The sequence below is a fragment of the Alexandromys fortis genome, unplaced genomic scaffold (assembly GCF_014885135.2).
Source record: "Alexandromys fortis isolate MF-2015 unplaced genomic scaffold, M_Fortis_MF-2015_v1.1 scaffold_594, whole genome shotgun sequence".
In the NCBI taxonomy this organism is placed as follows: domain Eukaryota; kingdom Metazoa; phylum Chordata; class Mammalia; order Rodentia; family Cricetidae; genus Alexandromys; species Alexandromys fortis.
Window position 1 is genome coordinate 14,509 of NW_026068459.1, and position 14,380 is coordinate 28,888.

The window sequence follows — 14,380 nt, forward strand, 5'->3', positions numbered from 1 at the left end:
GTTGCCTGACACATAACATGCCATGTATGTGCTTAAACTCTACATGCGACTTCTGCTGTGTGCTCACCCTAACCTTACACCCAGCACACCATTCCAGAAAATTCTTGAGAAGAGGGGATGTTGTCTATCACTACCATACAAGCAGAGCAACTGCCATCTTCATAACACTATTGCACCTGCTTGAGAAAAGCTTTATGACACGGGGTTTGTTGACTGGACACTCATAGAAGAGAGTGGGAAGATTTGTTGGGTCCTCACCACTCCTAGCCAATTCTATGCAATTCTTTTCTTAATTGTATGTGGCCCTGGGGCCGCAGGGAGTGGTTAGGGTATAAAAGTGGGGAATACTAGAGAAAAAGGACTCTATCTATGACTGGGTACAGACTTTCAGTGTGCTTGCTTAGGGTTCACCAGCACTTCTGCCAGCAATACCTCACTCACATTCTTCAAGTAAGCCTAATGAGCTCACTGGTTCCCCAGGAGAAATTTGACTTTTATAGATATTACCTGGTCCCCAATTGCCTTATCCTTTGTGCCTTGTGATTGATGAGAAATATACTTATTCTAAAACTAACACACACACACACACACACACACGCATGCACGCACGCACACACACACACACACACACACACACACACACACACATGTATATATAGACAAGGTTTGTCTCTGTAGCCCTGAATGTCCTACAACTTACTTTACAGACCGGGCTAGCCTTGAACTTAGAGATCCACTGGTCTCTGCCTCCCAAGTGCTGGGATTTAAGATGTGTGCCACCATGCCATGCCCCCAAACCTACATTTTTTGTTCATAAAAGTAAACTGTAAGAGAAATACACAAACACAGATAAATATCTGAAGCCTTGAAGAACAGGACAAGCTATAGGTCACATAACTGTTTAGATTTTATTTGAAAGTAACAAGAATAAAGGTGCCACACTTTTAAAAAGCTAAGTATTAAAGATGACATTTGAAAGACATGTTTCTTAGTTAACTAATAGTACCCAGGCTCAAGTTTTTCCTCAAGATTTATCAGAAGAACATTTGTTAAGTGCCATATTTAAGGAAAGCAAAGTATGTTTGCTCCTCTACTATTCCATACTGTTACAATTCAATATTTAACTTCCTGCAATTTTCTTTTTCAACACAGACATTTGTTTTTTAATTTCAGTGCGTACATTATTAAGTAGTCTGCCATCCTCCAAGTTCTCCAAACCCTAAAACACAGAAGACAGTTACAAAACAAGCTTTCATCACAGGTTCTAAAGATTAAAATTACTTTTCAAAATTAAGAAACCTTTCATATTTAAATAGTATCTATTATCTACTCCATCTTCATAAAACATTGTAATATGGGGCTGGAGAGATGACTCAGTGCTCTTGCAGGGGATCTGGGTTCAATTCCCAGCACCTATATGGCAACTCACATCTGTCTGTAATTCCAGTTCCAGGGGATCCAACACCCTCACACAGACACAGATGCAGGCAAAACACCAATGTATATAAAATACAAATAAATAAGATAAAAACATTGCAATATATAAACTCCCAAATTCATACCATAAATAATGTGTGTGTTTGTGTGTGTGAACAAGGAATCAAAGGTAATTGTAGCAGGTACACAAGTGGTAGTGTGTGGATTAATAACTTAATGAGATGTTAGGGCTAGGTAGACAAAAAAGGGCAGCTCCCAGTCACTCTGAAGCTCAGCTGAAAGCATAAAGAACAGAACACTAACAAGGACAAGACAGGAAGACATGTCTCAAAAGCAGGGTGGGGCTGGGGATTTATGTCAGTTGGTAGAGTGCTTACCTAGCATTAATGTACCCTGGGTTTCATCCCTAGAACAATATAGACCAAGCTGTGGAACATGCTTGTAATTTTAGCACTAGAGAAGTGAAGGCAGAAGGATTAGGATTTCATGGTTATACTCAGGTATATAGAAAGACAAAGGCCAGCCTGTGCCACATAAGACCCTACCTTTAAAAACAAAGAAAGAAAATGTATAGAATTAGAAACACTAGAAAATCCAAAAGTTCAATCAGTAAATGGTGATTTTAAGAATTTCTGATAAGGTTATCAAATATCAGGTTACAATTCACTTATTATAACTAATTGCCAATGTGAATAAAGATAATTAGGTGGTCTGTACTATAAGACTATTTCAAAGTTATACAAAACAAAAAAATACATTTTGGTACTTTTGTTTTTATTACAGGATCTTGCTGTGTGGCCCAAGCTAGCCTCCAACTTCTCATTCTTCACTCTCAGGCTCCCCACAATTGTCATCATTTGCCTGTGTCACTATACCCAGTGAAAATTTTAAGTTAATTTAACTAACAAGTTATTTTTTAACTTGCTATTTAAGGTGTACTACTATGTAAACCTTATAGAGAGACTTTAAAAAATAATAGCACAAGATAGCTCACCCCTTTATTGAAAAAAAAACATGTAAACAAAATAATTCAAACACTCCATACTGGAATAGAAATGAATCTATTTTTAGCTATAGTGTAAAAAATGGGGTGATTCCAACTAAGTTGGCAAAATTGGTTGGTTTCAAAATTAAAGCAACTAAAACTATTCTAAGGAAAGCATATGAGCAGAGAATGGAAGTACACAGTCTGCGGGTTTACAAAGCAATTATACAGAGAGATGAGGTTAATGAGCAGATGCGGTAAATGGAGGGGATCTTCTAGAACAGGAAGTTGTCTATTAGATTGGCAGAAACAAAGGGATGTCTTAAATAGCTTACATGGCAGATCTATGGTGGACGGCACAAAGAACAGAGGGAGAACAGGTAATTAACTAGAGTTAATAGCAGCAAAATTGAAAAGGAACCAATTCTCTGCGAATATATAAATAGATTTGAACTAAACTACTCTTCTGTGTACTGTGGACACAGGACCCACAGGACCTAAGCTGGATCTGACCTGAAAGCCTCCTCCCTGAGAGCTAGATTTTATGGTACCAGAAGGTGGCAGGGAAATTTCCAAAGGAGCGAGGCAACCAACCATCTTACTTATTGAGCTATAATGAATATAAACTACAGCTAGCAACACAACACAATAACCCTAAAGATACAGTAGTGGTGTGGAAATCTTGGCGGTAGCCAACAGCCCTCTAATTGGACTTAATCCAGTCCTTGATGTTTATGCAAATTTGTATAAAGTTCTTCGAACGTGTCTTAAAACTACTGTTTAGACCTTGACTTACTGACATGCAAATCTACTTATAATCATATAAGCCTAGAAAACACTTTAAAGGTTTTATCATTTATTTATATGGGTGTGCCTATGTTTGCAAGCATGTACATGTGGGTGTTCATGGAGGCCAGCGGAGGATGTCAGATTCCCTGCAGCTGGAGCGCTGAGCCTCTTGATGTGGGTGCTGGGAAGCAGATTTCAGGCTCCTCAAATAGCAGCAAGCACTCTTAACTGCTGAGCCATCTCTTCAGCCCGTCAGTCTACAAATTCTAACCCTAACTTATATCTGGAATATTTTTTATGATCATAAATTAGCATATAAAATCATTCTGGTCACTGTAATTTTTCTAAAACCTAGTATGTCTGAAAAATGCCTCTATAATACATTTAAAAACAAAAATATTCAATAATCTAATTAAGCACTTCCTTATTTAACAATAAATAAAAATACTGGGGCTACCAGGACAAACAATAATGTTAAAATGATGTATAGACTTATTGCAGTTAAACAGAGAATAACGAAAGTGTTAATAGTCTACATATTGATGCATGAGCATATTTCTGATAATTGTCTCAACGTTTTCTGATTTGATTTAAGTCCCTGCCAAGATCATGACAGATCTGCCAATTTGCTCATCACTTCAGTCACAATCAATTAATTCAGAATGGAAAGTAGATAAATTTTGAAATGTATTAAGAATGTATTATGGAACTGGAGAGATGGTTCAGACATTAAAGGCTAGGCTCATAACCAAAAATATAAGAGTTTGGTTAACTTTCCAGTCACTAAAAAGAAATACAGTATATTACAATTTACACCATACCTTTAAATACTCCTCATTTTCATGCTTAATTCCTTTCAGGGTGTGGTTCTGAAGCATTCTAACTTTTTTAAAAGTCTTCTGTTGCTGGTAAAAAGCATCCTACAAATATGAATGGAAAACTGTGTAATAGCAATTAAGTATGAAGTTGGTTGCTTTTGACGCTGTTGTGGGCTTCTCTCATGCTAGATAAAGTCTACAACTAAGATAATCAAAGGACTAAACTTAAATTCAGAAAAAAGTTATAAATTCATCTTAAAAGGAATTGTTTTGTAATAAATGCTGTCAATATTTTGATTCAATATGTGTTATCACTAAGTTTAAGCAATTTTTTACCACTAAGCAGCAAAAACATCCTCAAAGTCATGGAGTAGGACTTTTTAAAGTCAGATTCTATATGCACAGAACTCATGATCTTCCTGCCTCAACATCTCGAGTAGCTGGGATTATAAGCATGCAGCTTGTGTGACTGAGAGAGAATTCTTCATATTCAGGACATAACTTATTCTAGTAGTGTTCACACAGATGGTTTTCCAATAATTCTGTCCATTCAGCTCCTTAACTTATTCTCCATCCATGATTTTGTTCTCTGACCTACTTTATCCACCCACTTATTTAAACATTTGTACTCTATGTTTTGCAATTACTCATAACACACCTTTCTTAGTGTTGGAATGAAAATATGGAATAACTCCATGGCAGATATTATTTGGAACTCTATTAAGTTGATTAATTGTATACAAACTCGTCTAATACTTCAACAACTATAGGAAATCGATGCTCTCCATTTTCTTCCAATGATGAGGAAACTGAGATGCAATGGTACATTGTCTATTGTTCCAAGGCTACTATCGCTGAAATCTGAATCAGATCCAAAACATTATGCCTCCAGCATCTAAGCTATTATCACTATAGAAACACTTTCTTCTCCACGTATTATGAGCTCATACTCTAACATTTCCTACTGGAGTTTACTCTTTTTGGTACTATGGCTGAGCAATCCTTCAAGACCAAAAATCCATTAACTAAATCCTACCTTCTTTTCACTGTTGTCCCTGTTCCTGTTATCTTCACTTTTCTTTCCAACCTTAAATTCTATAACCAATTGTTAAAATACTGCTTTGCACATGCACCTTGCTCCTGACTTACTCTCATTTATTTGGCTAAATCATGACCTTGGAAACCTCAGCTCTAGCTAGATGACAGCACTGGGATTAAAGGCGCGTGTCACCATTGCCTGGTCTGAAAGACTGACCAGTGGACATTTTTACTACACAAACAGAGTAATTGTTAGAATAAATCAAAGGCTAAAGACAAGACCAAAAGATCTTACTAGGGTGAGACCTAGGCCTCTTGGAGTGACCTCCCCAGTGACTGACCAGTGGGACATTTTTACTCTCTGTATTTCAAGCAAGCTTTATTTATTAAAATACAAATGAAATACCACTACAATAAAATGTATACATGGGGTTAGTTTTCATTAATACGGGAAGAGAATTAACACACATTTGACTGCCAGGAGTAAATGGTGTCATGAACTGCTGCTGGAGCTCTGCAGAAGTATACTTGCCTACCTTGCAAAATGCCCTGGGTTAAGTCAAGAATTGAGAAGTAGAAATGGAAGAAGAAAAAGAAGGTTAGAAAAGGGATGGAAGGTAAAGGAGAAGGAAAGAAGGAGAGGAAGATGGAGAGGACGAAAATAATGCAAATCATGTTCTGGCTACAGTGATTAGTTCTCTAATAGGAAAATGCTCAAAACTACATCAGTGATATTCCTGCACAAGAATATTCTGCCACGGCTATTGAGAAAAGACTGACTCAGTTCACTAAGTTAATAAATCTGTAGCTAAGTCTAAAAATGGAAGATGTAGCATATGGCATTTAGTAGGTGCACTAAGACCAACAAACAGCTCAGACAATACCATGTAATGTATTCTACACACCATTCAACTATGTCTGAAACTAACCTACCCACAATTTCTTTTATGGAAATCAGTAATCATTTATTCTTTTACAAGTTTCTGTTGCTTGAAATTGTAAGAATTTTAACTGATATCAGAAGTCCCATGGCTTTCATGAGCATTGTACTTGTGTCCATTTATGTAGTTTATGGCTCACCAGGAACAGAACACAAAGTCAGTAACAGACTGGGAAAACCAGTTCATTTTCATGTGCTTAATGCAAGGCTAGCTTCTCTACTTTAACTCAAGGCTTAGTACTGATAGATTAATTATAAGAGCAAATGTGATACCAACAGAGAGTTTCTCTTCTTCGTCTCCAATTTCCTTTATATTTAAATTCCATTGCTGAAACACAGTTATAATCTTCTCAGTATATTCAATTCTAAACTCTCGCCTGCAAAACATAATAATGAATGTTACATTACATATCAAGATGAAGAGAATATTCAAAGAAAAATTAAATTCCTATATCATGTACTATAAAAGGAATGATATAATAGCAGAGTAAATATTCTTGTGGGAAATCAAAAAATAAAATTAGGTTTGTGTTGATACTAGAACTATTTTTCCTAACAAAAAGATGTTCTCATATGCCTGTCTTATTGAATAAGGATATATGAGATACTTATATATGTTTATATATGATATCATATATATGATAATATATGTATGAATGTTAGAAAAAAGTTTTTAAAATCTGTTTTGGCACAAGGGAATGATTACATCTCTTAAATACATAAAGTACTTACAATATTAAATTGACCTTCTCCTACCTTGTCAAGCATATCTATAAAAAAATGAGGTTTCTATGACATCTACCTTTTACTGTCTCCCAGAATGAACGGAAATGAGTTTTTGAAAATAACTCTCAACTGTTATTTAAAAGGAGAAAAAGCATGATCCTCACAGGCTTCCCAGAAACACATCTTAATTCAGAAAGTCAGCTCAGAGAAAAAGTAAATCAAAATTTTTCGATAGACTCCAGTTAATGAAGTAATTAGCACCAACGTTTACTATAAAATTATAAAAATGTGGCTCTAAAGAAATGAAGAGTCTTACGCTTCATCTTCATGAAATTTCAAATATTGTTTGATGTTCCTCTTACAGTCTTTGGCAACATCTTTAATATACGAATCCATTCTCTTTTTCTTTTCATCAACAGTATCACTAAGGCCAACTATATTGAAAAAATATTCATTAAAATTTAATGTTGAAGAAAATGATATTGCTCTCACATATGCAGGTAGACAAAGCTACAGATATAATTCATTCAACTACAACAAAGACATTTTAAAAATAGTACCAACAAAAACCTCACGCATTTCACATTTTGTAGCATTCAAGAGTTTCACTTTTTATACAAGTATTACAAAGTAAAATAAAATCTTAAAATTGGAAACATTTCTGTTCTTGGACATTGTAAATGTGAAATACCTAACATTACTACAATTATAGTGTTCCTGTTGGAGATAATTTTTAAATTTGGGGATCCTAAGAAAGACTAATAAACAAAACAATAGAACATGAAGAGACTTTAATTTTTCCTCAAGGGAAAATTATAAGTATCAACTTTTTTTTTTAAGAGTACTCTCTAATTGGAAGGATATTTGACTGTATTATTGTTAGAACTCATCATATGGCTGAGAGGTGGTGGTGCACGACTATAATCCCAGCACTCGGGAGGCAGAAGCAGTTGTATCCCTGAGTTCAAAGCCAGCATAGTCTACAGAGAGAGCTGCAGGACAGTCAGGGCTACACAGAGAAACCCTGTTTTGGAAAAACAAAACAAAACAAAAGTAATAGAACTCATTATATAATTTTATATATATATGCACCATTAAACAGCCAGAATCCAGGCTGGGTGTCGTGTCACGTACCTTTTATACCAGCACTTGGGAAGCAGATGCAGGCTGATATTTGAGTTCAATACTGGCTTGGTCTACATAGTGAGTTCTAGACCAACTAGGGATACTTAGTAAAATCCTGTCTCAAAATATTCTTAATTTAGGTCAAATTTCTAATAACTGAAGGCCAGCATTAAAAAATGATAATTAAATGAAGTGACAAAAATTTATATGTAGCATAGTAATGGTACACTGAAATTTACTTTTTACAAATAGAAAAGACCAAAGATGAAATAAATCTTAGTTTAGTAATTATCAAGAATATTTTAGATACTTTTGTGAAGCTTTGCTTTTTTTTGGAGACAGGGTTTCTCTGTGTAACAGCTCTTGTTATCCTGGAACTCGCTTTGTAGACCATTCTGGCCTCAAAGTCATAGAGACCTGCCTATCTCTGCCTCCCGAGTGCTGGAGTAAAAGTGTTTGCCATCACTACCTGCCATTTGTGAAACTTTTTATAGGACATTGAAGAAAGGACGCTTAAAAGAAATCACACCCTAGCTCAGAATTGAGAATAATAGAAGATTATTTATTTAGGGGTAGACTCAAGTCCCAATCCTCTGCTGGAAGCGGAACAGCAACCGAATCCCACAGCCGGAAAAGAGGCCGGACACACGCTTTACATCAGCATAAATAGTGTAAGAGGCCATGCTCAGGTGAGTGGGTAGTTTAAAGGCTACTGGGAGCTACTGGGAGGAGGAATTCTTACAGCAGGACATTTTCATAGTTTCTAAACTTTTAAAACCATAATCACCTTTCACTATATATGATGAAACTAATAGTCTATGCTTTCAGTATCTCCCATAAATTTAGGAAACTACTCTAATACCACCCAGCTGTGGAAATCCTCCAAAAAAGACCTGACAGTATAAAGAATTCCTCAAAAGGAAGACCATGTTAACTGTTCTTAAAGAATATTGTCTCCTAAACTAGACGAGGTACCGCAATCGTATAACTACAGCACCAGGTTGGCAGTCAGTAGATATCCCATTTAAAGGCCAAGGTGGCCTAAATAGAAATTTTCAAGCCAGAATGAACTACATAGTGAGACCCTGTCTCAGAAACAAACAGTGTGGTGTGTGTGTGTGTGTGTGTGTGTGTACGTATATGCATATCTCACAACAATTAAAATAAAAGCACACATCACAAGATTTAAAAAGAAAAGAGGCCATGAATTTCAAATACAGCAGGGCTGGCATACACTGTATGGTTTGAAAGGAGGAAAGGGAAGTGAAAAAGGGCATAATTTATTATAATCTCAAAAGAGTTATTACATAAGAAATCAAATAAACATGAGTACTGTCTCTTATAAAGCTCATGAAATTGATAATTAAAAGAGAATTTAAAACTTAATGTCTTTATTACATCTGATTAAAGATCTCTCACTGGCCAGTAAAAAACTGCCTTTCATTTTTGATACATAACTTATTGTTAAAAATGATAATAAGCAGCTGGACAGTGGTGGCGCATGGCTTTAATCCCAGAACTCAGTAGGCAGAGTCAGGTGGAACCCTGAGTTCAAGGCTAGTCTGGTCTACAAAGTGACTTCCAGGTCAGCCAGTGCTATAAGGAGAAATCCTATCTTGAAAATCCTCAAAATTGATATGGGCAGGACTATTTGGACTCAGAGTGTTAAATATACAAATCATAAAAAGAGGCAGAGATAGGCAGAGACATGTGGATACTTATGAGTTTGAGGCCAACCTTATCTGCATAGTGAAATTCAGGACAGTCAGGGCTATGTAGTGTTGCAAAGTAAGCCCACCAAAACCTCCACATAGACACTCTTATAGTTCCTATTCAGAAGTCTTTATTGCCAGCCAGCAGCTACATTGAGAACTTGTTCAGATCATGCAGCCCTAAGCCTTACAGTTCTCAGCCTTTTATGCACAGAAATCATATCCTGGTTGGCAGATTTCACTTAGTGAGAGGTGGAACTGCAGAAGCAAAAATGCAGGGTTAATACCTGCATGGATTTTTCCCTCGGGAGCTTTCCCAGCCACATCTAGTAACTTAGACTTTGTGACTGTTCTGGCAGAGGGGCTGGCTAGTTTTATGTCAACTTGGCACAATCTAAATTCATCTCAAAGGAGGTAACCTCAATTAAGGAAATGTCTGTATAAGATAAGGATGTAGGCAAGCCTATAGGCTGTTTTCTTGATTAGTGATTGATGAGGGAGGGCTCTGACTGCACCCCTGGACACATGCTCCTGGATTCTCTAAGAAAGCAGGCTGAGAAAACCAAGATGAGCAAGCTAGTAAGCGTTCATAGCATCTGTATCAGCTCCTGCCTCCAGGTTCCTGCCCTGTTGAGTTCCTGTCCTGACTGTCTTCAGGAATGAAGAGTGCTGTGGAAATCTAAGTCCAGTAAGTCCTTTCCTCCTCAAGTTGCTTTGACCATGGTGTTTCATCACAATAGCAACCCTGACTAAAACAGTGGGAATTTCTGCCAACTTTCTGGGTTTCTATCATATTGTATTATGGTCTGGGGCCTATTTAAGTCTAGAGGTCTACTAAATTCTAGGTGTCCGTTACAGTACAGACAGTTTAAAAAAAAAATAAGTTGGAAGGGAGAAAGGAATCCAGGAGGATTCCTAGAGAATGAAGTAAATGAAACACCAGTATATATAAAGATGTATATTTATAAAACTGGGAATCCAAAGAATTATAAAAAATTTTCTCATCCATTTTATTTTTCATAATGTCATTTATGTCACACGTATACAAAATAACTATTTTACTTTTCCTATCAAGAAAAGGGTTAAGAAAAGCTTAGAGCTATGAAAAAATATTTGTGCACATTCCTACTATGAAGAAAAAAGTATTAACAATCCTATAACATATTAATACTATATAGTTTAATCCTATAACATAATATCACTATATAGTTTAACCCTATAACACACTAACACTATATTCTTTAATTCTGTAACACACTAACACTATATAGTTTAATCCTCTACAACACTAACACTATATAGTTTAACCCTTTAGCATACCAACACTATGTATTAATCCTATAACACACTAACACTATATTGCTTAATTCTATAACACACTAACACTATATAGTGTAATCCTATAACACACTAACACTATACTGTTTAATCCTATAGCACACAACAATATATACTTTAATCCTGTAACACATAAACACTATATTGTTTAATCCTATAGCACACCAACACTATATAATTTAATCCTATAACACACTAACATTATAGTTTAATGCTATAATACACTAACACTATAGTTGAATCCTATTACACACCAACACTATATAGCTTAATCCTATAGCACACCAACACTATATAGTTTAATCCTATAAAATACTAACACTATATTTTTCAAATATATTATTTTAACACTATATATTTTTAACCAATTTTCTCTATATACAAATACATTGAAACTGTACCTCCAATTTTTTTCATCTTTTCCATTATTTCAGATCTGTAGAGAAATTACATCAAAGCATTACAACTGAGGTTTATTTCAGGGGTCAAGCATTACTCCCATGCACAAAGCACTAGCAAAGCCAAGCCTTTTAATAAGTGTGCATTTGTAATATAAAATTTTTGGTTTCAAGGAAATATCACATGTCAAATAACGCATCCAGTAGTTATTAAATTAGAAAAGCAAACTTTTCCTATTCTTTTTTGCTTTTATTTTAAAAGTAGGAGCTCTGTTAGCCCAAAATGATCACTGAAGTAGTTATGTAGCTGAGAATGTCACTGAACTTCTTACCTTCCTGCCTCCACCTCCCTAGCGATGGGATTACAGGTATGAAAATAATTTTTGAACAGGCAAAAAAATGTATCATATTACCCTGCATCATCACCCTTTCTTGTTGGAACCCATGTCGTCTCAAGATTATCAAATACTGGAACTTTTCCTGCATTTAACAAGAAGAATAAAAAACTTATTTTTATTGAAAACAAAAATAAATTAAATATGTTATTTTAGTTAATTTTAATTAAATAGTAAATTTATTTATAGTTTTCTTTAGGCATTTTCCAACATAATATTTTAAAGCAGAAATAAAAATGAAATATTACTCTGAAAGTTAGATAAAATAAAATCATAAGTCATTACCATTTTCTAAGAAGATCATTTCAAGCCCTTCTTGGTTAATACCACTGTAAGTTATTTACAATTTATTGATGTATGTGCACTGTTCAAACAAAGTACTATATGTAATTCTCAACCTTTATTATAGACTTGTGAAGATTGAATAAACAAAGTATATGAAAACACTAATTTTTTATTATATTTCAGGTGGCTATGTAAAAATCAAATGAACCAGGCAGGCAAGACAACTCAGAAGGAAAGGGTACAGAGCTTACTGTCAAACCTGAAAGCCACATGACTGATCCCTGAGACAGCCATGGTCAGAGGAAAGACCCAACTCCTCTAAATTGTCCTTTGACAAATCCCTTTCCCAACACACACAAATAAACTGAACTATGGGAACTATCAAACTTAGAAATGGTGGATGGTACCTGAAGGAGTAGAGTACAGTGAGCAGTCCAGTCCATCATCTATTTCTATCACATCCTCTACTTCCTCTTTTTCATTAGCAATATTGTAGTGATGGAGTGCTATGTGCTCGGGGTTTGCCATCAGTGGCTTCACAGATTTCTCGGACAGCTTTTTTCAGGGAAAAAATATATTTTAATGTTTTGTCATTTAAAATAGAAAAGAAAATCTCTCACCTGAATCTAAAATAAGCAACTTAAATAAACCAATAAAATGTAAACTATCCAAAAAGAATGAAATTAGTTAAACAAAGTTACCAGTTTCTGTATATTATTAAATAAGAAGTTAACAATCTGTAATTTCTGAATTAAAAAAAAAGATGGTTGAGAGAAACGACTCAGTAGTTAAGAGTGCACACTGTTCCTGCAGAGGACCACAGCTTGTTTCTCAACACTCACATCAGGGGGTCCCCAACTTCATGTAACACCAGCTCTAGGAGGGTCTACCACCTCAGACCTCCAACCAAATCTATATACATAGTTGAAAATTAAAATCTTTTTATGATTTTGAGACAGGGTTTCTATGTGTGACCGACCTGAATGTACTCACTGTGTAAACCAGGCTGGTCCTGAACTCACAAACATCCACCTGCCTCTGCCTCCCTAGCGCTGGGACTAAAGGTGTATGATGCTGAAACGAAAGCCTAGTGAAAATTAAAATCTTAAAAAGAAAAAAAAAATTAACGATGGCTTTAGCCCTGACTCCAAATGTATTTGTACTTAACCCCTGGAGTATCTAAGTTTTGGTTCCATCACTGTCAGATTCTTAAAACTTTTGACCAGATCTTTAAGGCAGTATCTGACCCCAAATGAACCCCTGGCTGCTATCACTATAGATTACAGGCACGCCCCAAATCTGTTGATAGCAAAGTTAAAGTCAGCATAGTTGGGGGTGTAGTCTGGGAGTACAGGGTATGTTTACCATGCAATAAGGCCTGGGTTCAACTGTCAAAACTGCTCCCCACCCCCAAATGACCTAGACATGGTGACTCAAGTCTCTCTTTGATCAGAACATTCCATCTGGAGGCTGAAAATGCCTAGCTCAAGTCCAGTCCCAAGCCACATTGAGAGGTGCTGATCATTCTGGCTTACAATGAGAACCTGTCTCAAATACATTCGACCCACAAAACCAACAAAAAGTAACAAACAAATATACAAAGATGGCTGTGCTTATACATTCTTAGAATCCCAGTACTCAAATGATTGAAGCAGGAATGTTAGGAGGCCATCTCCAGAATCAGAGCAATAATGTCTTATAAATCACTCCCCCAAAATGGGGCTCAAAAAACAGCTCAGCAGTTACAAGCACTTAGCCAGTTGTTTTAAACAGGAATTCAATTGTCAAAACCCAGCAGTCAGCACCCAGCCTACAACTGCCTGGAACTCAAACTCCAGCTAATCTAATGTTCTCTCTGCAGACATATAAATATTTTTTTTTTTTAAATTCAGACTGGTCCTTGGAAAAGTAATGTCCATACAGTCTATATAAAACTGAAGGTTAGTTTCTAAAGGGTTCAGGCCTGGCCTCAGGGAGAGTACCGATGTAAATTACCCGTCCCTCAATGTACCAGACTACAGACAACATGCCTTCAGCCACACCTTGACGCCCCCACCACGGCCCCTCACCTCTCCTATAGGCTCCCTCTTTGCTCAGAGTTGCTATCTCTGTAACGGCAGCAGAGACCTCCCAATCCTTTAAGCATTCCTTCCTTCCATCTAGGCTTTAGTCTACTTGAGGCCCAGTACTCAGTAAGGAACCTCCGTTTCCTATCAGGGGCCTCAATGAGGTTTGCTACCTCCTCCATTTTACTGTCAGAGACCTTGATAAGATTCATGCCTCCTCCATTTTACCATTAGAGGCCCCCGAGGAGATTCGCACCTCCTCCATTTTACTATCAGAGACCCTGACAGGGTTCGCACCTCCTCCATTTTACTATCAGAGCCCCCCCCC

At 36.3% G+C, this 14,380-nt stretch overlaps 1 protein-coding gene across 1 annotated transcript in view; it reads right to left on the minus strand.

Moving 5' to 3' along the window:
* Positions 1-1,055: 1,055 nt before the first annotated feature.
* Positions 1,056-14,380, minus strand: part of LOC126495735 (synaptonemal complex protein 3-like) — a 13,820-nt gene continuing 495 nt past the window's right edge. Inside the window, exons 2-6 of the mRNA XM_050133335.1 lie at positions 12,394-12,541; positions 7,050-7,167; positions 6,285-6,384; positions 4,033-4,131; positions 1,056-1,219 (exon numbers count right to left, since the gene is read on the minus strand). Of these exons, the coding sequence (XP_049989292.1) occupies positions 1,121-1,219; positions 4,033-4,131; positions 6,285-6,384; positions 7,050-7,167; positions 12,394-12,541 (564 nt within the window). The 3' untranslated portion in view covers positions 1,056-1,120. The remainder of the gene's footprint in view (positions 1,220-4,032; positions 4,132-6,284; positions 6,385-7,049; positions 7,168-12,393; positions 12,542-14,380) is intronic.